Source organism: Botrytis deweyae (genome assembly GCF_014898535.1).
Source record: "Botrytis deweyae strain B1 chromosome Unknown BDEW_013, whole genome shotgun sequence".
Taxonomy (NCBI): Eukaryota; Fungi; Ascomycota; class Leotiomycetes; order Helotiales; family Sclerotiniaceae; genus Botrytis; species Botrytis deweyae.
In genome coordinates this window covers 146110-171131 of record NW_024066220.1, presented here as the reverse complement: position 1 = coordinate 171131, position 25022 = coordinate 146110, and the positions used below count along the sequence as shown (strand labels likewise).

General features: G+C 41.8%; 11 protein-coding genes across 11 annotated transcripts; 7 read left to right on the top strand and 4 right to left on the bottom strand.

Annotated features, from left to right (window-relative positions):
• The first annotated feature begins 33 nt into the window (after nucleotides 1-33).
• On the top strand, nucleotides 34-2075 carry EAE98_006205 (uncharacterized protein). The gene is made up of 3 exons (XM_038953827.1): nucleotides 34-592; nucleotides 646-834; nucleotides 893-2075. The coding sequence occupies exons 1-3, from the start codon at nucleotides 257-259 to the stop codon at nucleotides 1868-1870; spliced, it is 1503 nt and encodes a 500-aa protein (XP_038809617.1). The 5' UTR covers nucleotides 34-256; the 3' UTR covers nucleotides 1871-2075.
• Nucleotides 2076-2771: 696 nt separating this feature from the next.
• Nucleotides 2772-5097, bottom strand: EAE98_006204 (uncharacterized protein; the record flags this gene model as incomplete). Its single annotated transcript, XM_038953826.1, has 4 exons — nucleotides 2772-3763; nucleotides 3823-4088; nucleotides 4148-4957; nucleotides 5015-5097. 4 exons carry the CDS (start codon nucleotides 5095-5097, stop codon nucleotides 2772-2774), a joined length of 2151 nt encoding a protein of 716 aa, XP_038809616.1.
• Nucleotides 5098-5783: 686 nt separating this feature from the next.
• Nucleotides 5784-6719, bottom strand: EAE98_006203 (uncharacterized protein; the record flags this gene model as incomplete). The annotated part of the gene is made up of 1 exon (XM_038953825.1): nucleotides 5784-6719. One exon carries the CDS (start codon nucleotides 6717-6719, stop codon nucleotides 5784-5786), a length of 936 nt encoding a protein of 311 aa, XP_038809615.1.
• Nucleotides 6720-8154: 1435 nt separating this feature from the next.
• On the top strand, nucleotides 8155-8784 carry EAE98_006202 (uncharacterized protein; the record flags this gene model as incomplete). The annotated part of the gene is made up of 1 exon (XM_038953824.1): nucleotides 8155-8784. One exon carries the CDS (start codon nucleotides 8155-8157, stop codon nucleotides 8782-8784), a length of 630 nt encoding a protein of 209 aa, XP_038809614.1.
• A 720-nt stretch (nucleotides 8785-9504) lies between these two features.
• EAE98_006201 (uncharacterized protein) lies at nucleotides 9505-12634 on the top strand (the record flags this gene model as incomplete). The annotated part of the gene is given in 5 exon segments (XM_038953823.1): nucleotides 9505-9919; nucleotides 9936-10051; nucleotides 10068-11422; nucleotides 11476-12101; nucleotides 12126-12634. The coding sequence occupies 5 exon segments, from the start codon at nucleotides 9505-9507 to the stop codon at nucleotides 12632-12634; spliced, it is 3021 nt and encodes a 1006-aa protein (XP_038809613.1).
• A 2780-nt stretch (nucleotides 12635-15414) lies between these two features.
• On the top strand, nucleotides 15415-15858 carry EAE98_006200 (uncharacterized protein; the record flags this gene model as incomplete). Its single annotated transcript, XM_038953822.1, has 1 exon — nucleotides 15415-15858. The coding sequence occupies one exon, from the start codon at nucleotides 15415-15417 to the stop codon at nucleotides 15856-15858; it is 444 nt and encodes a 147-aa protein (XP_038809612.1).
• A 376-nt stretch (nucleotides 15859-16234) lies between these two features.
• EAE98_006199 (uncharacterized protein) lies at nucleotides 16235-17413 on the top strand (the record flags this gene model as incomplete). The annotated part of the gene is made up of 2 exons (XM_038953821.1): nucleotides 16235-16400; nucleotides 16467-17413. 2 exons carry the CDS (start codon nucleotides 16235-16237, stop codon nucleotides 17411-17413), a joined length of 1113 nt encoding a protein of 370 aa, XP_038809611.1.
• An 806-nt stretch (nucleotides 17414-18219) lies between these two features.
• On the bottom strand, nucleotides 18220-19068 carry EAE98_006198 (uncharacterized protein; the record flags this gene model as incomplete). Its single annotated transcript, XM_038953820.1, has 1 exon — nucleotides 18220-19068. The coding sequence occupies one exon, from the start codon at nucleotides 19066-19068 to the stop codon at nucleotides 18220-18222; it is 849 nt and encodes a 282-aa protein (XP_038809610.1).
• An 882-nt stretch (nucleotides 19069-19950) lies between these two features.
• EAE98_006197 (uncharacterized protein) lies at nucleotides 19951-20704 on the bottom strand (the record flags this gene model as incomplete). The annotated part of the gene is made up of 3 exons (XM_038953819.1): nucleotides 19951-20114; nucleotides 20170-20403; nucleotides 20458-20704. 3 exons carry the CDS (start codon nucleotides 20702-20704, stop codon nucleotides 19951-19953), a joined length of 645 nt encoding a protein of 214 aa, XP_038809609.1.
• A 639-nt stretch (nucleotides 20705-21343) lies between these two features.
• On the top strand, nucleotides 21344-22309 carry EAE98_006196 (uncharacterized protein; the record flags this gene model as incomplete). Its single annotated transcript, XM_038953818.1, has 4 exons — nucleotides 21344-21407; nucleotides 21484-21554; nucleotides 21688-22097; nucleotides 22153-22309. The coding sequence occupies 4 exons, from the start codon at nucleotides 21344-21346 to the stop codon at nucleotides 22307-22309; spliced, it is 702 nt and encodes a 233-aa protein (XP_038809608.1).
• Nucleotides 22310-23761: 1452 nt separating this feature from the next.
• EAE98_006195 (uncharacterized protein) lies at nucleotides 23762-24830 on the top strand (the record flags this gene model as incomplete). Its single annotated transcript, XM_038953817.1, has 2 exons — nucleotides 23762-24047; nucleotides 24109-24830. The coding sequence occupies 2 exons, from the start codon at nucleotides 23762-23764 to the stop codon at nucleotides 24828-24830; spliced, it is 1008 nt and encodes a 335-aa protein (XP_038809607.1).
• Between the last annotated feature and the right edge of the window lie 192 nt (nucleotides 24831-25022).

Here is a 25022-nt window from a genome sequence, read left to right as displayed (position 1 = left end):
CAATTGATATCCTCAAGATGTTTATCATTCCAAGATTATAACATTCTATTTACCAACCACCACCTTTGATATACCTCTGCCGTACAATATAGATATTCATATTGAATCAATAAATAATATATTATTCTTGGCTATCACGAGGTCGAAACATTTATTGACGTCCAAATTTCCATTGTGAAATATTACTATTGCTGCTCTTTATCCTGCCGACCAACATTTAACATCTACCACAACGCTGTGTGTTTGTAACCTAACTATGGCATCTTCACCCAATGCACCGGGAAGCCAGAGCCATACCTCAATATCTACTGTGAATCCGCCACCTCCCGCTCATTCAAATCAGGGGTTGGAAATCCCTCTCGAAACCTTAGTATCGCATCTTCTTGCTTCCAAGCGTTCTCTATCATCTATTAGTACAGTATGGCGTGCCAATGAAATCGTCACTTCGGCAAAGAATGCATTGGAGGAGAGTGCCATATTGCAAGCTAAAACCAGGTTTTTACAAAGTGGTATCAATGAGCAGATGAAAACCTTGTTGAAGGTAAGGAAAACTGTAGAGTTTGTGTATAGTGATGGTCAGGAAGATTTCAGCGTAAGTCATCGAACCAAAGCAGTGATGTGCAGGGTTAATCACAATATGCACAGAATGTCCTACAAAATCTCGATGCCGCAGATGCTCGTCTTGTATCCACGATGGATAAGCTACGATCGACAATGGTGGATGCTGCTTTTCGACCGGCGGGCGAGGAACCTAGAAATTTATTGGACTTTGTTGATGAGCAAGGCGTGGAGAAAATGCGAGATGGGCTAAAGGAGTTGATCGATGAGTCCAAGGTAACAGAATTTTTTTTAAATCTTTCCGGGCGTTTGCATTGTTGACTTTCGATTCTAGGAAGCAGAAGCAGCGTTCGGTACATCAATACTTTCCTTTGACAGCGATATACGCAGCTTAAAATCGGGCTTCAAGAATGGCAAAGGAAAGCCTTCGTCTCGTTCCCCAATACCAAATCACTTATATACACTTGAAGGGCACGCGCAAGAAATGGCTTCCTTACTCTCATCGCTTTCAAGTCATTTCGACCTATGCTTGAATGCAATCCGACATACAGAGGGAGGATATGCCGCTGTCCGAAATGCGGCTTCCAATCCACCACCAGGCGCCGAACCGGTATCCGTCTCTGGTGTGATGACCAACTCTCACGATGACATAAACGAAGCACCCCTCACTGAACATGAGCGCGAAGAAATGTTTTCCATCCTCGAAAAAGATGCCGCAGAAGTTGAAGATGTGGTTATGGAACTCCACGATCGTCAAAATGAAATGGAGGCCAAACATGATGCCATCCTTGACTATGTTTCACTTCTCATTGAACAATTCAAGCATACTGCGAGCGTATACAAAACTCTAGAGGGTGTATATCAGCGACTCCCAAGATATATTCTCGCGGGTCATGATTTCAGAGCTAGGTGGGAAGATACTAAGGTGCAGATAAATGAACAAATGAATGAACTGGAGGGAATGCGACTTTTCTATGAAAACTATATTTCCTCTTATGACGGCCTCATACTCGAAGTTCACCGCCGTACAGTTGCTGAGGAGAAAGCGAGATCGATAGCCAAGAAGGCAATGGAGCAAATCAATAAGATATATGAAACAGATGTGAAGGAGAGGAATCATTTCAAATTTGATGTAGGAGATTATTTGCCGGTTGATTTATATCCGGGGATCAATGAAGCGCCACCGAAATGGGATTTCAGATTGGTGGAGGATGAAGAAGGTGGGACTAGTACCCCTTTGTTGGAGAGAAGTGTAGTAAAGGAATCTATTAAGAGAGATAGAGAGAGACACAGGAATTCGAAGGAAAATTGATGGATATTCGATGAAACGGAAGTGGTCAACAATTGTCATAATTTAACATCGGTAGTGGAGGCTTCATTCAAAGCTAGTTTATTAGTATCACAGCCGAATGCACTTTGCCAGAGCAAAAAGTGAAAAGTGAAATCTAATGTTGACAATCTGACTTTCGCTTCCATGAAACATATCATTAGAATAGATTCCAATCCACATCCCTTTTAGAAAAGCTGCTATTCATCTCAACTCGAATCTGCGTGTCCGAGAATGGCCTTCGCGTCAAATGTGTTGTATATAGCGATTAGAATGTTTCATTGGCATTTCAAAAGAAATTGGACACCGGCTCTTTTGCATCCTCCCGCTGGCTCAGAAACTGAGATTTCTATTTCTCTGAGAACTGGGAGAGGTGTCAAAAGATGATGTGGTGATGATGCGGTGGGGGAAAGAGGGGGGAGGTGGTGGTGGTCGTCGAGCTTTGGATTTTGTGGTAACGAGATAGAAATTGATTTTGTATGGGTTCGGATGGGATGCTTTAATTCATGGACCGATACTTACAGTCAGGACTCAGATATTTACAGCCAGGACTCTATTTCTTTTGTGGCAGAGGGGGGGGAATTCAGGAGAACGGGAGAAAGATGGTAAGGGAGGATAAGGTTGTTCATGATTTCTGGGCAAAGGTATGGTTTACCTCGTCTTCATTTGATGATCTGAAAGCCTGAGATGAGGGGAGAGGGGGTAGATATTGGGTTTGATTGTTCATTTAGTTTTTGTCTGAGATTTATCATTGTACTCTTGACTTTTTGTACAAATAGAGAATAAGAGGATACGCACTCTAGAAGAAATAACATATATTCAGAGCTCTAAAAAGGTTCCGTACTTCCCTTACATTGTTCGCTTGTCCCTCTTGCTAAATCTGATCCTAACCTTCGTTAACTTGATACCCGAAAATCGCTTCATTACTACTAGTACCAGTGCTTTCAGGAACCATCTCTGTCGGCCATCTAGGAGATTGTTCGGACCATGAACATGTCATTGTTGCCCATAAATCATGATAAAGTGTGCCTGCACCTCGCTGCTGCTCTATCCTTCCATCCGACATGGAAATTCCAGTTCCAATTCTCCCTGGTGTTCCAGCATGACTACTTATCGTTTGTAACCCCGTCTCTCCATCTCCCGGTGTCTTGATACCTGTACTGGTAGAAGTACCCATCCCAATACCCCCCATATCCACATCCCATCCCGCCATTCCCTCCCCAAAACCATCATCCCAAGCCGCCATATCCCCAAAATCGAAATTCATATTTGTATTCTCCAATAGCGGCGCCATCTCCGGATCAAACATTGGACATTTTCCCCTAGAAATCACTGACGCTTTCGGAACTATCGCCTCTACTCTCTGCTCCCACGTTTTCTTAAGCGCAGTCAACATCCCATGCATCACGAAATATTTATCATAGTGTTTTCTCTTTCCATTACTACTTCCCTCATCCCTCGTCCCACTTTCCCTAGATTCGATATCCGCACCGGAAGAAACTTGTGAATTCGATGATAGACTACTGAGTCTAAAACATAATGCTTCTAAATACATACTCAGCCCCACTTTCTCGCGCGTGGTTTCCGCAGACCAGTTTTCCACGTGAGCGAGCACGAATGTGAGTCGTACGAGTCCGACGAGGGAGTGTACGAGTTGTGACCAGTGAATTAGATTGAAATGGGTGTAGTCTGAAGTGGGGAGTGAGAGAAGATGTTGGAAGTAGGATGCGCCGAGACGGAGACAGATGTTGAGATGTTCGGGGGAGGGAATGGCTTCTGTGGTTCCGGGGACGAAGGGACGGTAGGGACGACGGAGAAGACGGAGGGAGTGGGCATAGATTGAGAAATGGGTGTGTTTGTGATATAGAGCGAGGAGTGCTAGGGCTTGTTAGTGTTTTGCTTTACATTTCATTTCCGGGAGGTTTGAATGAGCTCACGTGAAGAAGCAATTGATTCTGGTACGTTTCGTTTCCAGGTGTCTAGTTCAGAGGTGAATAATTGGACGTACAAGTCGGTGCTGAAGACGTCCATTTGTGGATAGTTCTTTGCGGTCCATGCATCGTTGATACGATCAGCCACACGCTCAAGTATCACAATAGCTGTTGCCGGTGTGGTCATGTGTGACGGAATGAAGGTATTCGGATTACTAGGAAGAAGATTCTCGTAGGACATGGTTTGTGGTTTATTGAATCCCTTAGAAAGACTTTTCACTGTAAATTAGTATATAGACAGAGAGTTGCATTCAAAAGAGATGTCACTAACTGAGAACCCAAAACATAACATCCCATGTAAGCTTTTCTAGCCTCCATCGTCCACGCGCCATCGCTATCCACAAGTCCCTTCAAATCAAATTCTCGAAACAGAGCAGTTTGAGGCTCTGCTTGATCGAGTCCTAAGTCTAAAGCCAAGGAATTGGCGAGGTTCATGTAAGTAAGACATGGATTGTGTTGTGGTTTGGTATGCACGGGATACCAGGCTATATATACTAGAAGACCAAGAAGATAGTCAAGGGACTTTTGCGACTCGACGATTAATTTGAGACTTAACACACGACGGAACTCCTGGTCTAGTTGATGATGAAGGTATGGATGTGGGCTAGCGGCGGTGGTGAGGATGGCCAAAAGCAGGAAGGGAGATTGTTGGGACAGGGCCCGAATTGTGGGGTTTGCGGGGAGAGTGACGAAAGGGAAAAATGGAAGTTTGGGAATATAGGAATCGAGGAGGTGTGTCGCTTGGGATAATGTGAGTTTGCGACCGGAGATGTATTTGGATGGTACGGGTAGTGTACCCTTCAATGGGCTAGGCGATCGCGATTTATCTTCTTTGAAGACCCGTTTATGATGGTTCTGAAGAATTTCAGTGTCTTTGGCTGAATCATGATATATTGTTGTGGGAAGATCAAGAGAAAACCCCCCATCTTTCGAGGGGTTATCAGCAGAAAGCGAGGGGGCGGATGATAATGGGCTTCCGGTATCATCTAATTTTGTACTACTCTCTGGACGTACAGTACGTCGAGCACGTCTTGGTCTGGCTTTCTCTCGAACGACACATCGACTTTTGGCTTGGTCGCATCTGTCTATAATTAGTAATTGTAACCTATGGGGACAGTTGATTAAACATCGGGATTACCTCTGGCATATTGTAGTGCCATCGGCAAAGAAGCATCGGTTTTTACTTGCTCTGCAAGCTTCGCAAGCACGTGCATTCCTCATTGCACAATTATTGATGGTTGCTAGGGTACATTTGATGCTTGATGTCTAATGTTCATTAATCTTCAGACTCATTATGGCGATTCTTGATTGTTGCTCGTAAATGAGACAAATGATGATCGGTCAGATCACGGTGGGGACACCCTGTGGCTTATAACCTCCGGATATACGGAAATATGAATAGAGATAAAAATAAATCGCCTCATCTCACATAAACACGCAAATGCAAGGGTATAATGAGAGCATCAGGAAGCTTTCTGAAGAAGTTGTACTCTCATAGATATTGATGAGTTAATTTGGTTGGAAGTCTTGAATCAATAAAATGGCAATTTGGTATAATAAATAGGAACGAAATAGCTGTTCTTACAACGCACATTCATGAACGAAGCAATGATGAGACCATGAATCATCGAACATGTTGTGATAAACACCCCTTTTCGCTCTTTCACCCATAGATCAATTCAGGCTCAACAATCAAAAAGCCGTTCATTTCCCAATCTCCTCCTTTCCTATAAGAGTATCATTTTCTGGGGTGGACATAAAACATACTATCATAGGCAACCAGAACCATTGAAGTGTTCGGGTGCCTGGAGAATGACTCGGTTTGATGACGATTCTTTCAGATTTCTCAAATACCTTGCAGAAAATGGTGAGTCAATGACAGAAGTAGTCGAATCACTATTACGACTTCATTGCCCAGGTTGAGTCGTAGATACCTCAATATCAGCCACGACTGCTCTGTGATCCGAAAGATATACCCCATCATCATAACGATTGCTCAACACCGCATAGGTTCCGTATTCGACCGGTGTATCTTTTGCGGAGAAAATAAAATCGATTCGAGTTGGTGTGTTGTCCACATATCCAAACGACGTAAATGTCATTTCATTCCCGTACCGTTTCTTCATAGGGACAAGATCTCGAACATCTGCCATACCTGAAGTTGACGATGTCATTGTCTTGTAGGCTCCATCGTCTGGAGGACTGTTGAAATCCCCAGCAAGCAGTAGTGCAGCGGGAGTATAAATACTTTTGTAATGATTGACCTTCTCCAAAATAATTTCAGCACTCTTTTGTCGAGAAACAGAACCAGCGTTATCCAGGTGAGTACTCATTATAATAACAATCTCGTTTGTCTTGCGATGCATGAATATGCCTATAGTCAGTAATCTGATAGAACCGGCATCCCAACCAAAGCTAGGCTTCTCTGGAGTCTCGCTGAGCCAGAATGTTCTATAGAGAACAAGATGCCACACCGCTGGACGATAAAAGATGGGAGAATATTCTCCGGCTTCTTTGCCATCATCTCTCCCAACTCCAAGACGAGACCACTGACTTCCAGGACCTTCATTCAGGGCATTGTGAATGTCGATGAGTTGAGAGTAGAGAACCTCTTGCAGACAGATAAAAGTCTCGGGAATAGTGGAATTAAACACTAGTTCGGAGCACAATCGAGGACATCGAACCGACCAAAGTTCCTCTCCCTTGAATGGAGATTCCGTTGCATAACGAATGTTGTGAGTAAGAACTCGAATGGGAATCGAGATCGACTTCTTATCATCGGAAGGAGTGGAGACGACAAGTCTTCCTCCTTCGAAGTCAGACAAACTCTTCTCACGGGTCATATCGTTATGATGAGTGGAGTAAGAGGTTAATGTATTTTTGGAATCGATGACTGAATCCACAATGGTTTGCTGTCAACGTCTGATCAAGCTCAACCTAGTGATATGACGATTGAGTAATCGTGTTTTTCGTCTTACAACCCACGATGAATGTGTTCGTGTGCAAGAGTCCAGGGGTAATCCCAAAAGGACATGAGAAAAATTGGAAAATTGAAGCTGCAAGAACAAGTTTATGTCATGATAGAACTGTTGATATAGTTCTTAAAAACACATCAGCATCAAATGACCCGATGGAGTTTTGCACGTCGCTATGCTTAGAAGCATATGAGGAATTCAGTATAGCTATAGCTGTAGATAGCTATAGGTAAGTACCTAGTACCAAGGTAGAGGAAGGTAGGTTATTTGTCAGACAGTAAGGTATTTGAGGTGCGGGTCATATGATCCGATCTTGATGACAATGAGGCTATTCTCAAGTCTCGGGATACGTAATCACTTTATTTGTAGAAACGCGATATGCAACAATGTGTAGATGGGCAAATAAGAGAGCAGGAATATAAAATCTACGAGCATCACATGACTAAAAATCAAATGGAGTTTAGTGCGAGAGGGGCATTGACACTGTTATCTGCACTCGCAAATCGCAACTTTCCCAACCTCATCACCTCATCACCCAACCACTTCATCGTAAACAATACGAATGCGAATGCCCTCTCAAAATCTAATCATCAGCGTGCAGATTTTATGGATACTTAATGCCACGGTGATCGATATTTGATCATCTACTCCTGCATTAGAACGAGAATGCGGATTACCCGGGTACTTCTTTTACTTCTTTTTGACCATTCAAAGTTCTTGATTGAACCATGAATGTGCCTGTGGCTTCACAATCCGATTTTAGTCACCGGACAAAGTGACAGGCTTACAATTCTGATTGACCAAACAATCACGAGCATCATCCAACGAGACGCCCTTTGCGCGAAACTAAATCATTATGGAGTCACACTTGAATTCTTTTCTTTCCGTCTTTGCATTCTTAATTACCCTTTTAATGTTATTTCCAAGTTTTTCACACGCTTCACACTCTTAATACTGCCTATATGATTTTGGAGAATTTCATGGTGTGGGTGTGATGTCTCACTAAAGGATGATTCACATATTCCCACATGCTCTTATCTAACAAGGCGCAATACGAAAAAGGATGACTAGTTCCTCTTGCGATTCTACTGCATGACTGACTATAAAGCGAACATGTCCTTCCGAATACGTCCTTGATTTCTGTACCCATTCCTGCCCTTTATAATCGCAGGAATCTCCACATTCGAACACTTTTCGAGTTCAGATCGCCAAGTTCCCCGCATTCGCCACAAGTACATAGACCGGCCTTGAGCCGGATCTATTGAGGACTTTAATCTCCTATCTATCACTCAAATTACACACAATGCCTTTCAATGAGCTCCAGCGCCGGGACTCCTGGCCTCCAACCATTATTCATCTCCGTGAAAACAACGCAGATATTGATGCGATCGATGAAGACCCATTCTCCTATTTCCTCACATCGCCAGACGAGATCACAGATGACGATATCGATGACTTCTCTGCCGGTATCATGTCCGATGATGAAGGAAAATCTGAAGTCCGGGAAATTTCTCCGTCGTCCTTACAGCGGGCGCCATTAGATGATGAGGAGGATATTTTGTTTGGATTTCCCATGCCTCTTAGCTTGAAAGACTTTACAAAAGTGCATGGAAATGGAAGGGAGTCACGGGCTGCACACCGAATGGATCAACAGCTCAAAGGACTCGGAATCTCTATTTCTGATTTTACAACCAGCCGAGGTCGAGCAAAGGCACGGCCAACACCTCCACAAGGCCGCGGTCGAGGCCAGACACGAAGCTTGCCTTTAAGAAGACCACACTCATGGCGCGAACCTAGTCCTGACCTGAGGTCTATAAAGGAGGAGGGTGAGGACGAAGAGGGAACGAGGGAAGGTGGAAAGATGCCCTCGATGGTTCTCAGTCAGGCTGTGGAGAGTCCGAAGCCAAAGAAGAAGGTTCACTGGGCACTTTGATTTGTGTCGTGTCGTGAAGAAATTGCATATCATACTTTGCATTGCTTGGAGTTTGGATACAGGTATACCGCAAGGTTGGATTTTCATTGAGCATATACCCGTCTGCATCGTGGTCTTTGGACACTGTTTTCTTTTTATAGCATAGCATAGCATCGCATTATTTTTAGCATAATTTTGCACGGGTAATATCAGGAATTGCACTATATCCATACCTAAGAATCTCTTCCGTGCTCATATTTTTGTGCTTCCAGCTAGGTATTGCGTGCATGTACCTAGTCGCTATTACCATTAAACTTTATCTTCCAATTTGTTCCACCAAACTACCACTCTCACTAGGGATTAGTCATCATAAATGGACATAAACTTCACAACTAGGTATCATCCTGAGGATTTTAGATTAATCAATGTAGTCACACGAAAGGAAAGCCACCGTTAATACCCAATCATTCCTTTTCTAGATTCTTACTACTTGATTGGTTTATACTCCTCGTCCGCCTCGTCGTCCGCAGTCATGATGCACGCCCTTGTGCCCGGGCGCTTTTGCGCCCTTGCTGTTCTGTATGCCCTCGATTTTCTGTGTGCCCTCGATGTTACCACCATTATAATACCATTTATTGTCCAGCTTGATCACCATTTGTGTGTACACCGCTTGACTCATTCCCCGATTAATTCATTCAATCTCACTTATCATACTGAAACTCGATAAACACTACCTTCACAATGACTTTACCTTCGGCGGAGCAGACATTTTCGACAGCCTTATCACGGAATGCGGATTCTTGGTTGTCAATCCCTGGATTCTTGGGTGCATCGAACGTTTCTTCAAATGATCCGGATGATCTGATGCAGGATGTACCAAATCTTGCATTTTTTAATGATCCGATCGAATCGGGCACATGGTTTACTCCTAATTTCGTACATGGTCTTCATGCTACTCAACTTGAACGGGGTCAGGACTCATGTCAAGCAATTACCCCTGTTCAACCGCCTCTCAACCATATGTCGAGCTTGAATAATAAATCGAAATCTAAATCCAATGCCTGCACGCCCGCCAGAAATACCCACTTATCCGTTGCTACGAATCGAGTCAAGGGATCTGCTCGGATTGGCAAAACCAAAAAGCATTCGGCCGCCAGTGCCTCTGTTATCAGTAAAGGGCGAGGGAACGGAAAGCGCATCTGTTTCAAGCATTTGCTCCACTCGAGAAGGCAAAGAAGGCTCTGAAATCTTATTCCAAGTCGTCCAGACACTTCAGACAAAAGTCCGAGTACTTTTTTCTTCAGTTGGAGAAGCTTATAGATGAGGCTATCTGCTCAGATGATGCATCTGATTCTTCCTCAATCTCAGAGGCATCAGATTTGGAGGTGGATTCAGCATATGGCTCATTTTCTGACATTCCACTATCGGACGTTTCGAGCTCTGTATTTGAGGAACAGTATGTTTACCTTGGAAGGCAGGCTACTGCACTATCCAGTATTCAAGATTCAGAACTTCATTCGGATGAAGAAACACCTAGACCACTTCAGCCTTTGTCGCCTACTTATTCATGTACATATGGACCTGGAGACGAACGATGTCCATATGCTACAGGCAGAAAGTCCGATTGGATTCGACACGAAGAATCCGAGAAACATTGGCCACAGAAGCGTTATATGTGTATGCTCTGCGCCGAACTACAATCAGACGACGATTCAAATCCTTGTTGCACTTACTGCTCTTTAGCATTCTCAACAATTGAGGCAGTGCGAAGTCATAGCTTGAATTGCATCGAAGCAAGAAGAAAGGGAAAAACTTTCACAGGAGCAAAGACTGATCACTTTCAAGCCCATCTAGTCGACGTTCCTCATCGTCCTGGACTTGATACAACCTCTGCAGCCTGGACATACAATCACAAAACAAAATGGCCAAGGTACTGTGGTTTCTGTACATACCACTTCAAAGATTGGGAAGAGAGAAAACATCATGTTGCCGAGCATTTCAGAAGAGGTGCAGACATCTCAAATTGGGATCCCTTATTGCACAATCCCCGACGAAAAACCGCGGACGAGCCAGGATTACCACCAATAAACGACGAAGACGACGATGATGATGACGATCATTCGCACCAACATGGCAGAGGAAAGTATTCTACATATGAAGCTACGCAAACTACTTACTCCACGAGGAGCGGTGACAGCAGCGGCCATTTCGACCTATTAAATAATGGCTACTTGGACTGGGATAATAATGAAGGGGGATGGGGTCAGTATAATATTGAATATGAAGAACGTTGCTCGAACTCACTTGAGAGCTGCCTCAACCGCCTTGGGAAAAATCGACTGGGGATGAAACAATACATTCCTGCCTATGATTCCTATGACCCCTATGTCAGCAAATTCATCAGCAACTCATACTTCACTGGCAATAATGCTCTAAACTCCGAGCCAATAAATACGGTGTCGACAGCCTTCCACAACTTGGAGATGTATGAAACGAGTAAGTGGATTATTATCAGCGCTCATTATTCTCAATTATCGCTTAACAATGATTCAGGTACCACCCATATATTTGCACCCGTGGATAGGTCATATTGCAAAATAAGTCTGGCAAACATGGGAATCGAGAGGGAACCTTCGCAAGTCACACTTAACTCGCAGAGGTATGTTGCATTGTATTCCGGGAGATCTTTACTTAATACTAATACAAAAGTAGACGCCCTCGAGAGTATTGTCATTCTTCTACGGATACAGGCTGTTCAATAGACCGTGTGCCATCTAAATGGCTTCGACAATGGCGAAACGTTCATGGCAAAAGAGATAAAAAGCTTTGCTTTGAATCTCGCCGGAAAAATTGTATTGAATGCGAAGAGTCTTGCATCCGAGAAGATAGTTTAAGAAACCATTGGGTTCTCGATCGAATGCACCACTTTAGAGACAATCTGAAATCTCACCATCGAAGAGTAGCTGACTCTGTAAACTGTCTGCTATCTGGGGTAATATTTAAAAATCAATCCAAGCTTTGTACTCATGCCCCGGCCGAGGGATGTAAGATTTGCAGAGTATTCAAGACGTCCTACTCTGGTCCATTGCATCAACGACCCGAGGAGTATGAAGATGAAAGTCTTCTTACATCTTCCGACACTATCTCCTGGGGAGACAAGGGCAACTACATTTTTGATCCGTCGAATTGTTCTTTGAACAACAAAAAGACTTGTGGACCAGGAAAAAGATTGCAAGAGTATTTCTCGGAATATAAGCGTGACCGGATGTATAGGGTAGTGGGGCAATCTTGTAGAGGGAAGCCGGACTGGCCTCAATACCAAGGATTTAAGGAACAACGTGTGTTGTGACCAATTTTCAAAGTTTGGGAGTGTGCGAGGTCATCTGGAATCACGGAAGAACAACTGATTTGGCTGATAGTATCAGATTTTATGCCTTTCGGAATCACATCAGATCGACTAAGATATCAAAAGGCGAAACCGGGATTTCTACAGTCGGTAGCGTTAGAAAGATATCTTTCTGATTACAACTGTTGTGAACACCTGGCGTACCTGGCTTCCCGGCATATTGGTGGCGATGAAAGAAGTCCTTCGAGTGCACTGATGCATTCTCCTTGTTTTACATCTGATGATGCAACTCTCTCTCTGCAATACCAGCAAGAAGTATGGTTTTGTTTGTTCAGACTCCCTGAAGAATTGTTCATGGAACATACAGTCGACGGTCGGCGAGCAATAGTCGATGGCCAAGATGTGGATACGCATTTACTTTTAGGAGGTGTAAGAGCTTTTGAGCCGGGACGTACCACTTTTCTTCATAGTATTGAGATGCTTGTACTGGAAGAGGGCGATGGGGATGGGGAGCATCTGGAATGATCAACTGTTTTGGCAATCGGCTTGAATGATTTTTTAGGCCCGTTTTTTTGGTCCGGATGTTGTTTGAAAGGTATTATGAGCATAGGTGGGGGGTTTCATATGGAGTAAGCGGACGTGGTCCTTGGTGGTGGGATTAGAAGTCAGTATTTTGCAAGAGATCTTGGGAGTTTGATAATTTAACTGAGAACTAGAGCGAGATTTTAGCATGGTGTTTGCGAAGTTAAGTATATTGCAGACGGGTATATTTGGTGCTAGTCAAAAGATGAATTTTAGAGCATTAAGATATCAATGTAAAACTGTTTTCTGCTTATTCAATTCTTCTTGAGATGAGTCTTCATTTTGGAAATAGTTGTTTTTGTGTTCGGCTGGCATGAGCAAGCAGTTCCCATTTGTTTGCTTCACTACTTGCATTTAATACACTGAAAATTCCTTGCATTTTCCAATACTTAAATACCAAAGGTTCAATGGTGTGAAGAAGATTCGGGTCTCTGGACATGTGTTATTCTCGGATAATAGTCTCTTGTATGTGATCCATCAATAGAAAAATCAAGAAAAAATGAGAATAGCTAGTGAGATTGGGAATTATATAGTGAATTTGCATAATCGTATTTTCATACAGTTTCTTCATAAAGAGACGGTCAATTCTCATGGACATTGAAGTTCCTTTATTCATCTAATATAAACAGCCAAGAAATAGGTAATATTTTTCTTTTCTTTCGATACTTATTCAAGCTTGATATTCAATGTTCTGTGTGATTAACTTGCTAACTAAATTCATAACACCATGATGCTGTATCAGCTATGACCTCTTACAACACCAAAACCAATTCTTATGGCCATTGATAGGGGATAGTCAAAGGGCTATTAGTTCCAAATCCTGTATGGACGGGACCAAACTCCAAGTGACATTCTATTATTCTATTTTATAACTGACATGACGAATGATAGGTTTGGAATGACGATTTCATTGTGTAATGTGATTTGTTGGGTTATGCTAGTATATATAGAATTTCGGTTACTGTTTTTGCTTCAGATTCGCTTATAAATTGGTACAGTGGATTGGGATTAGCTAGGTATATAAAGTTCTTGAGATTTGGAACTTAGAACTTGCATCTTACAACTTGCATCTTATAACTTGCATCTTACAACTTGCATCTTACAACTTGCATCTTACAACTTGCATTTTACAATTTGTATCTTACAACTTGCATCTTTCTCTCAACCCCGAAACTATCTACAAAAAGTTTCAAACATCCAGATTGTCTTAAGATTTCCTCAGATTTCGTACTTCATACATCATGGACAGAAATCCAGAAGCACACCACATTGATCCTATTTCACAAGGTATCAATTCACTCACAATGGATCCTTCGAACCAAAGAGTCACCCCGGAGCCTGAGCAACAAAACACCAAAGAGTACCTATGCCACAAAGATAGCCTTGGAAACATCTTTACCAGATACAGAGACAGTTCCCACAACTTTAGTTTCTGGATCTCAACAAGGTAGCATATACCTTTGATGCTCGACTATCAATTTACATTTTGCTAATGAGAGACTGTACCATAGTTGGAACACGAAGGATTTTACCCGAGATATTGTATCAAATAATCGACTGTCTCAATTGGTCCAATGACGCCCCGACCTTAATTTGTGTGTCTCTAACAGCCAAAATTTGTTATGACTATCTAGCGTTCCTCGCAAAACAAGAAGGACGGGTACAAGATGGCACGACATGGCGTATGCAAATGAATCTTTGTCTAGGCGAGAGATTGGAGCTCGCACCTCTATTGAAGAACTGGATTGGAGGCGACTACAGAGTTGCCTCTCCGAAAACCATCGCCGCCCTATATTTAACTGAGGTTAGTTCAGAATACTGGGAGACACCAACAAACATTTTGTTCCTTTCCCGTGCAATATACGGCGATACATGGGAGCAAAAATTTGCCTTACCACAGCGACATATGGACTATTACAACATGATCATGCCGTTTAAGTATAATTTTGTTTCCCACACACAGTGTAGGCAATAGTATTTCCCGTAATCCGTATACGGACTAGATAATGGTACGTATCGATTTTTCTTCGAAATATGTATATACGTGGTATGGAATTCGATATTATTGAAGATATTCAATATTATTCTAATATTAAATATTATTGATAAAATATAAAAATACAGATTTCTGATTGATACGAAACAAACCGAAATACACAAATTTGAGGTTATTCTTAGATTTTATCTATATTATTGAATATTTTAATCTTTTTGATTTTAAAAAACTATTAAATTATTAAAGATAAAAGTTTATTAAATTAATTGATTAATTGAGGTAAAAAAGAGAACTATTATATGTTTAGTCAGTTATTATATATACTGTATCTTTTAATTATTTAGGAGAAAAGATATATATTATAGGTAGATAAGGTTTTAGTATTAAGTATAGTATATATTATATTAAAAACTATATATAATCTAATTGATTATATCAATTAAAATGATTATATAATACACCTAATATATTTAGCCTGTTTTCTCTAGGCTTTATTAAGATTAATATCATCTTTTTATTTTATATTTTAATTTTCCCATATATCTTCGTAGATATCAGTTTTGAGTAATACCTACAGCAATAAGTTTTCAACTATCTAATACGTACTAACTACTGTATTAAAAGCTTCATATACACCACCGTTTTACTGTAGTATACTATTGCCTACACTACCCACACACCATTCTTTCCAAAGCCACTGCACAACAAAGTCAACTGGTACGAAGACATGGCACACTTCATCGTTCACGATTATATCCTGGGTGAATGGAATGAAGAAAGCCACAACGACATTGGCGGTTGGTTTGACCCTGAAAGAATAGTGTGTACTACACCGCATCACCCCAAGGGCTTGTGCGAAGCGCGGCGACAATTCTGGCTGGAATATATGCACAGCAGTTTGCGAGACTGGGCGTACCACAGGGGACCATCAGAGTTCAAAGGCAAGGGAGATGGCAGTGGCTTTATTGTGTCAGTTAAGGACCTTAGCGTAACAACTGCGTATGACCGTCGGGTGCCACCCCTTCCATGGACTTACAATGGTCGGAATAGCTTTCATCGCGCCATATGTCATCAAGAGGGAGCAACAATCAAAGATATGTTGAAGGCCATTGAGAGAGATATCAATGAGTCCTGGGGAATCTCATTTTGGGAAACTCATAGCAGTGACTAACCGAGCACACTTTCGCTCTGTTTGGCTCAGAAATTTGTCACGAAGAGTTAGAAAAAGTCTAGCAGAATTTCATCATTGTTTAGTGTAATCATTCTTATGTGCAATTATTTCATGTTAAAAAGTTACTCCGTCATTGTGAAGTCTACGTACCTACTCTACCTAGCTCTAAAATCTACATAATTATCATATAAAAGTAAATATCCACTAGTCTTTGTTGAACCATATAACCGAAGGGCTTTTTCTCCACATGTTTATACCCCAGCAACCAGATCTCTTCTACAACTTCGCTCAGATATCCCAAAAATTTCGAAATATAAAGTAAGAACCCTGTAACATTTCATCGAGCCAAGCACATACAGAAATGAATCAGTTCACAATGGATATTTGTGATCAGATGGTTACCGCGACATCTGATCAAGATTCGGCAGCCGCCCAAAAGGTTGGAGATATGAAGTACCACAATAAGACAAGCATGACAGTAGACGCTGGCCAGAATCTTGTAGCCTCTACTGATTTGGATTTGGCTCCTTCTTCTCAATACGGTAAGACAGACTCCAATCTCTATCCTTCTACTTTCAAGTGACTAACAGTATATGATCTTCTTGCAGACCAAAAGCGAATCGTTCCACCTGAGATTGTTTACAAGATCCTCGATCTCCTCTACAAGAAACATGATATGCCGACAATCTGGTGTATTTCTCTTTCCGCCCGTATCTACTATCGTTATGTCGCAAAATATCGCCATCGATTTGGAATTCGTCTTACCAGAAAGGAAAAGAGAGTGCTAGCTCCACTTCTCAAGAACTGGATGGGAGATCAATATCGAATCATGCGCTCAGATACCATGGATACAATCGACTCGGCAGCTTTATTCCACAACAATACCATGTTTCTCTCACGCAAAGTCTATGGCGACACAGATGCAAAAGAACGAGCTCTGTGCCAGAGATTCGAAGACTACAATAATTTCATAGCTCTGCTAAGCAGTCCGGGCTATAAACCTGCATTATACAGTGGTCTCCGCATTCCGGATCCAACTAGAAAGGGAACAGATTGGTATGAAGAGATGGCTAAGTCCTTGTTGATTTGCATTATCCAGAATTGGGACAAAGGCAGCGGAGAACCAATTGGTTCCTGGTTCGAGGGTCGAGAATCCCCAGAGTATCCCGCTCGTCAGCACCTTTGGCAAGAATACATGTACAGTAGTCTGCGAGCATGGGCCCATTACGAAGGAGAAGAGTTTGGTGGTACGCCTCCGCAGAATAAGGTTTCACGTACTGAGTCTGGTCAATACAATCCTCCCTATTCAAGTAAGCCGAACTGGAATTATAACGGTTGTGATGATTTACATAGGGGTCAATACATACAAGATGGCTCAAGCAAGGATGATGTTATGCAGAAGATACCGGATCACAATATTTTAAAATGGCTGATGCATCATGATGGCGAGGACTGGGTTTTCAAGGCTATCTGTTTCCCGAAAGAAACTTCAATGAAAGAAGTGTTGAGAAACTTTGAGAGAGATATCGAGGAGTCTTGGGGTCCGTTGGATTAGAGAGGTGGAATGTGCATAAACACGAAGCGGACTTATTGTTCTCCTGTGCTTCTAATAGTTCTACATGCAGGCAGTTTGGGGCTAGCGTGCCATTGGGCGTAGATTTTAATCATGAGTTGGCTCAGCTCATGTGTAATTAGCAGCTTGAGAGTTTGTAATCCAAACTAATACAAGATCGCGAGCTATTCCTCATACTTTGACGTTAGACAAGGTCTTGATTATGACTAGTTTTATGAGTTTGATGTGAGAGTGAAACAATAGACTGCACATGGCTGCTTACATTACTGACAGTAAAAGCACCTTTCACTAGTTTGGTACAAGAGCTTGTGTCTGATTTCACTTCCTGATTATTCCGAGCGTATTCATTTCACATCATCATCCATGTAGCACATAAATTCTGAACTTTGAATTGTATATTGCTGATAATTATTCTCACTGCATTCTGTGGAACTAATGAACACAGAAGATTTCTCTACTAGCCTGTCCTGCAGGAGCTTTCGCAATGTAACACAATTGATAATAGGAAGACCCCGCCGTACTCCCTAGATCCGTCCCGATGGTGTGCAGAACCCGTAAGCCAGCATTGCAGATTGTTGAAGAGGGAAGAAGCAGCACTTTAAGGGCTGAAGGTATCGAACCAGCACGCTGATCACAATCTAGGAATTGAACCATGAAACCAAGCCAGATAACAATGGATTCCCTGCTCCTTTGAATAAGGTGCTTATCACTGTACAATATGTGGTGTTGGCATCTCTGATGTCCATCTTCGCATCATAGCCGGTATCCCTCATTACATGCAGTGAATTCTAGTGTAATAGCCTTCCAAATACATGATCTGAATGTCTCACTTGCCTCTTAAGCTTTTTCAACTCTGCTGTATCTTTTTTGTCCCTCTTACGTACCCATTTCCACAATATGCTATCGAGATGCGAAAGATAAAACGAAAACTGAATGCCTTCGGGATGACGACCAACAATCGAAACATTGTTTCTTTCATATCTCTGACAGCTATCGATTATATTGAGTAGTTCCCGGGCGGCTGTGGGATACCATTGCATACCCATTCCGTAAGGATTTGACAATGTCTTAAGTATTGGGGAATGGATAGGTATATTTGATGGCCAATCTTTAAGTGGAAACTCCTTCCAATGTCGAAGTCTCTCTGCTAATTCCTTTTCACAAGGGTGGATGTAATCGTCTATTGATACATCTCCGTACACCTCGCGGCGTAAAAACATGATCTGACAGCCAATCGTCTCGTTGAGGAAGAGTTCCGAGACCTGGCGATACTCAGGTCCAATCCATGTCTTCAGTGCCTGCGCGAGTCGTCTCATGCCGTATCTATCGAGAAAAGGTCGTTCCAAGGAAGTCGGGAAACATGATGAGGTACTTGATCTCTGTTGCATGGGATATTGTGTTTTTAGGAAGTTCCAATATAGACGCGCGGTAAGACCGAGGCAGATTATTGTAGGTCGATTCAATTTCTCGTCGTCAGCTTCTACCATAGCTTCGATGAGCCGGAGAATAATCTCAGGTGGTATGAGTTGTTTGCTGTGGGGCGTAGCTGCTGCCATTGTCGTGATTGATTCTTTGTCTGTGTTTGGATAGACGATCCTTGGAGCATGAATGTCGATCTCTGTGGAACATTGCGCCATGGCCGATGCTTGTGGCTAGTGGATTTTATTTTATGTATCGGAAGACACAAATTAAGTGATCGCGTTATTGGTTGTGTAGGCTGAGAAGAAAGATAGCGTTGCGAGTTTTGTTGACACGAAGAATGCATTTATTGCATTAGGGTTTTGTGGGGATTTCAATCAATTCCAAATCAAACCAATTGATGAAGAGAGTTATTTGAATAATTCAGTAGTTTAGTAATTGCGAGGTCGAAGATGAACATTCTGGAAGAGGAACGGGAAAAGTCTCGGATTCGGCTAAATTTAAAAGCCAGCCGAGCTAAATCAAAGAACTGGAGAACTACCTAGGTACATGGTGGGGATGAGGACATATGCCAAGTTAACAGCTATGGCAAGAGAAACCTGTCAGTTTTATTCAAGAGAAGTTTACAGCGTACAAACAAAATACACAGTTCTTAAATGCATGATTTAACTGAGTTTACTTTATGTTAGAGCAGACCATGGTCGAGACTCATGGACAGCTGAATTTTGAGTTCTCAAGGTCAAGCTCAACATTTCATATCAATAGCTCTGGAATTCTCTGAAAAACCCCGAGGGAATCCAAATTAACATTCATTGAGATTACTTATGGCAATAGAAGAGGTAAAATTATATTCAAAACGCGGTATATCCTATTAATTACCGTTCCACCAATGTTCCCTGCTGCTACAACTCTCTTGTCTACTACTACTACTCCTTTAATCCAATATCTGAATCCATTGGAATTTATAAGCTACTGTGTCTTCAAAAAGAACTGATTAGACATCCATTAGCTATGGTAACTATCATAAACGAATAAAGAATGTAATCATAGGAATCAGGGCAACCACTTACTTCTTTTGGCAATTTCAACTTCACGATCAGTTAATCCTTGATCTGGGCAGGAGAGCCTGTTGATGCATTCGTGTCTGGGGAAGCTTTTAATCCGGACTTCACTGTAATTTCGGGCTTCTCCTTGATCTTAGAATCTAGATTCGTACCAGGAGCTATAGGCACTGAATGAGTCGGAGGAACAGTCGAGGTGGTGGCTAACAAGTAATTAGTAAATCAAACCAGACAGAGACTGATTTAGTAGTATCATACCTTGTAGATCAGCCGAAGATGGGGTTCCAATTGGATCACGTCCAGGTGTGCTGGCCATTGCTTTTTCCCGTTGCTTTCTCAAGCGTCTTCGCTTTTGTTTCTCCCTGTTTATGTATTCCAGTTCTCTTTTAACATACCTATTCAGAACTGCATGGGCGTTGTTTTCTTCTTTATTTTTCTTTGTTCTCATGGGGTCCTTCTGTTGAGATACAGTCTGAAGTGATGATAAAGAATCTTTGATCTTGTTAATATTTAGGTAGAAATTAAAAACAGGTGAAAAAAACCTACCACATTTCAGGATAACTATCAAAGACTCAGAATTGAGAGTGCTATGACCACTATTCTCATTTTGGTGCAATTTCCTGTGTTTGCTGACATTTTCACTTGAGTGATCTTCTTCAGAATCCTCACGTTTGCGTTTGTTGGTGGAAGGAGCATCTGTGTTCGGGGAGGCTTCTTGTTGAACTTGCTTGTATGGTGGACGTGGTGAATGTGAACCAAAGGTAACTCTTTGTGCTGATACTTCGTTTCCCATTTTTATTTGGGAATAGATGCTGTTAAAATGTGAATCTTGTTTGAAAATGTTTTGTACACTGTTTCGGAAACCTCTCAAAAGTTTGGTGTTGTTGTTGAGACAGTAAAGTTTGTGCAGAAGAAAGTGAACCTTGGCTAACCGATTTGGAGCTCGGGGAATACAGCCACAAATTTCCGGTCTTATTGGAGAATTTGTATTCGCTAATAGTCGGCTTTTTTAAGCTACTCACTAGTTCCTATTATAGAGTATATACAGGAAGAGAAGAGTGGTGCAGAAATTCTAGTTCAGCGGCTTATTGACAAAATTTACTACTACAGCGCCGAGCACCTACTCCCAACATCAGGACTTGAATATTTGTTGAGTAAACTTCAACGTCAGGTTTCTTAAAAAAGACGGACAAAAAATCGTGTTATTGATTTTAGACATTGGTTGGACATAAAATTAGCTTGGTTGCGGGCCTCTTTCTTTTTATAGCCGATATGCCTATTGTTAGGCTAATCCGTATATAGTTAGTGTCTCTAATGATCTTGCCTATTTGAGGGCCATATTAGCTCACGTCTAATAGAAATTGTATGAAATAAACTAGCCTCCAGAGACAACACTCCCTTTCAAGGTTTTCTTGGTCTAATTTCAAGAAAGATGGGTTGTATGAACACAGCAAAACAACGCGCCAAGAAGGCCAAAAAGCTTAAAGATCTCGAAGGTACTAACAAGGCTATCAATAGAAGCTTGCCTTCAAAGAGGCCTCTTTCTGCTGTTCAGCAGACTCTTGACCACAGTGTCAGCATTCTCAAGGGCTAAGAGAATCATTCCAGAATCAGGAGCCCTAAAGACACTATGGGTGAAGCAGGTAAATCATAGTGACTTTTGTACCCTACGCTAGATGAAACATCTGTGATATAGTCGCTAACTTCAATCCACTTCAGATACCAAGGTCTCCACTTTGACTTCTATAATTACTGAACCAATTCTCCCAAAAAAAGTTTTTTGACATCCTTCTAAAAGATGTACCAGGAGAAAACTTTGCAGAATCAGAGGAAAGCACTGTGCAGAACGTTGTAGCTGCAATTTGTCTGGGCCTCTCAAATTCTGAGAATTGGGCTCTTTCGCACAGTGCCACCAAGACTCCTCGGATCTGGTCTATATGGTCTACCCTTTGGGGAATCAGCAAACACAACAAAACTCGGCGCCATAGATCAAAAAAGAGCCTCATATCTCAACTCCAATTCTGGATGCCGCTCAAATATCGGGTGGCGCGAACTACAAACCTCGGGCATGGTAGCGTTCTGGACTTTGATGTTCTGTACCACACTCATGGCAACACGCTATTCTTGTCTCGCGAAGTCTATCGAGATGGTCTTAAATATGATGAGGAAGAGATGAGATTAGCTGAGTGATATACAGACCGAAAAATAATTCTATACAAAGCTCACTATTACAAACACGAGAAAAGAAAAATTAACCAATTTGACTTGGTCTTTGGTGCATCATGTAGAGCAAGGTCAGCATCATGTTTCCCCTATACTACATAGTCTTCTAAGCTTCCACGTGAACTCAGACCGCCCAAGCCTTTTGGTATGGGTCAAGAATGGTATGATGCTGTAGCTATCGATTATTACAATGAAGTCGTTGTCTGCTGGAAAGGATAGAACAGAGAGGGAACACAGAGAGCTTGATCCTATTTCCAGAGTAACGATGTTCATGCATAAGCAATAAGCAAGGATAACAGAAGATAGTCTTATAACTGAGGTAGAGTCAAAAAAGAGTAGAGGAGAGTAGATTCTATGTACAATCCACGAGTAGCCTCGTCAGCAGAAAGAGCAAAAGTAAGGCAAAGGAAAAGCATCATGCAAAACTAAATGTTTTCCATCCTAGGATGATATGAGATATTTGTATTCTGAATAGGGATCATTTTGGCTTTCTGTGATTAAAAGATGAGTTTGGGGTTAGTTTATCGAAGTTTTAGTAGGGTGTTGTGTTTAGTTGTTCACAGCATTGATTGTAGCTCGGCAAATGTTTCTCGTTAGACAAAAATCAAAGACATATTACAAACAAGACAATCATCTTACGACTGTTCTGTTTGTTCCCATTGTACAACTAATCTTGTGTGCTAACCAAGATGGGTAATTCATGCATATCTGTAAAAATTGCTATTCGTGTTCAGAAAGAAAGGGGTGTGTTTTCCTACTTGACACTTTGATGACTGTCTGTCTAATTTTCAGGTCTATCTTTATCCTTAACCAACAACGTCTTGCTGTATTTCAAGAATTGATGAAGTTCCTAATGCAGACTGCAATATCAAAACAACAATTGATTGCACGGTGCCTGATATTGGGAGAAAACTCGCGTAAAACTTAAGGTCGACCGAACTGGAGTTTGCCCCCAGTATGTTACAGAAGTATTAATGGATAGCTATCCCACATCTTATGCCTATATGAGTAGGTGATGTAACTCAATCGATCTTTTCTAGCTATTCTTTGTTCTTAGTCTAGCAATTATGGTGTCATACACTGTTATCCCCTATCATTTTGCAAAGCCTTTTAATTTCTATATTCTATTGTTACATGGTCACTGATAACATATGCTCTTCACAGCTTTCGATTCAGAAGGGCACTTAACAAAGATTCACAAAATTAAGCTTAAAGTTATAATATATTCTAGTATATAGACAGGCTTTACTCAATCCCTAACCTAGTATATAAATAAGATGCGATTTTGTATACTTTCACCATTCTCTAGTGAACTAGTTTCAAAACTATTCACTTTAATCTAATCACAATTGAAAAGCCTTTCTTACACTCTTCAATTATGTCATAGCCATCAGAAATTACATTTCGGGCCTTGGCCCTCGGCCCCCGGGTTTGCTTGTGACTATAAGCGTTTTACAGCAGCTGGTAAATTAGGTTGAGCTAGTGTACTGAAAGATTACTTTCTTGGACATATTAGTCTGCCAATTACTTTATTGACGCACATAGAACTTCTCAAAACTTCTCTTGACTACTGTTTGCTATCTGTTTACTTGAGTCATACCAGACTTTTAACCACCAGATTTTGACAATGACGAGCAACAATATTTTAAACTCGCATTATCTACAAGATGTAGAGCTACCAGTAGGCTCGGCGCCATCTAATAACATGATGAGCCAAGCGCTTACCTCGGGGCGGGTGCTGAGGTCCGCCACCAAATCTAATAATAAGAGGGCTTTGGACCAACAAATAGCCTCAGCCAGACAACAGAAGCGACGGCGCAACATCCCTGTTCTGGAAGGAGAGGCCGGAGAGGATGGAGTTGTTGTTGGAGGAGTCCTGAAAGTGAAGGCAAAACACAGGGACCTAGCACAAGGTAAGCCACCGAGATCATGGCACTTGCGGTTGAAAAGATATGAAACTAATTCTCGGCTAAGCTTTTCTCATAAGAGATGACGGCACAGACTTGGTGATTCCACACGAAGTATTTCTCCGCGTTCTCAATTTGCTTTACGAAAAGAATGACATCGCGACGTTGATTTGCCTGGGACTTACCAGGAAAGCATTTTGGTGCTACAAAAAGCGACAGCATCATCGCAACTACTCAAAGCTCTCAGCATTGACTAAAATAAAATTAGCACCAAGATTAAATAAGTGGATGGGTTTAAGTTACCGAATTGCCTCCAAGAAAACCTTGTCACTGGCAGTTGGCAATCAATGCAACGTGATGTATCTATCACGACAGGTTTACGGCAAGAGAGGTAGCGACGAAGAGACTGCTATGACTGGCAGATACTACAGCCGTATTACTCTACAAATTCCACAACCAGGGGGTCGAGGTTACCCTCTTTACAGAACTCTTGTCTCACCATTCGGCGAAGGTGTCGAGTGGAACGAAAGAGCGCTCAATGATATCTTGCAGCGAGCAAAGCTCTGGAGGTATGGATCGGGAGTTCGTTGGGAAGAAGCTTTGGATGGCTTCTGGACCAATTACTTCTCCAGCCCTTTTAAAGACTGGGTAGGGGACTACACGGAGGAGGAGTCGCCCAACGATGGTGGCCAATATGAGCTTTTCGCTGCGAAACAGAAGTTAGAAGCATATGAAGAGCAGTTCCTGGAAGGATATAAGCTATGGGAGGATGAAGACGAAGATTACTAGCTGGTTGGAATTAGGGCTAGGGATATCGCTATGGCATACACTGTGGGCTCTGTTTTGATAATCATAATAGTTGAAAACTTTTTGACGATGGTATCGGCTGGCGGCAAAATTCAATCGTCTTTTGGAAATATCTCAGCGGTTGTGCGACAGTTCCAAAAAAATGACATAATATTGAAATTTCATCTAATGCCT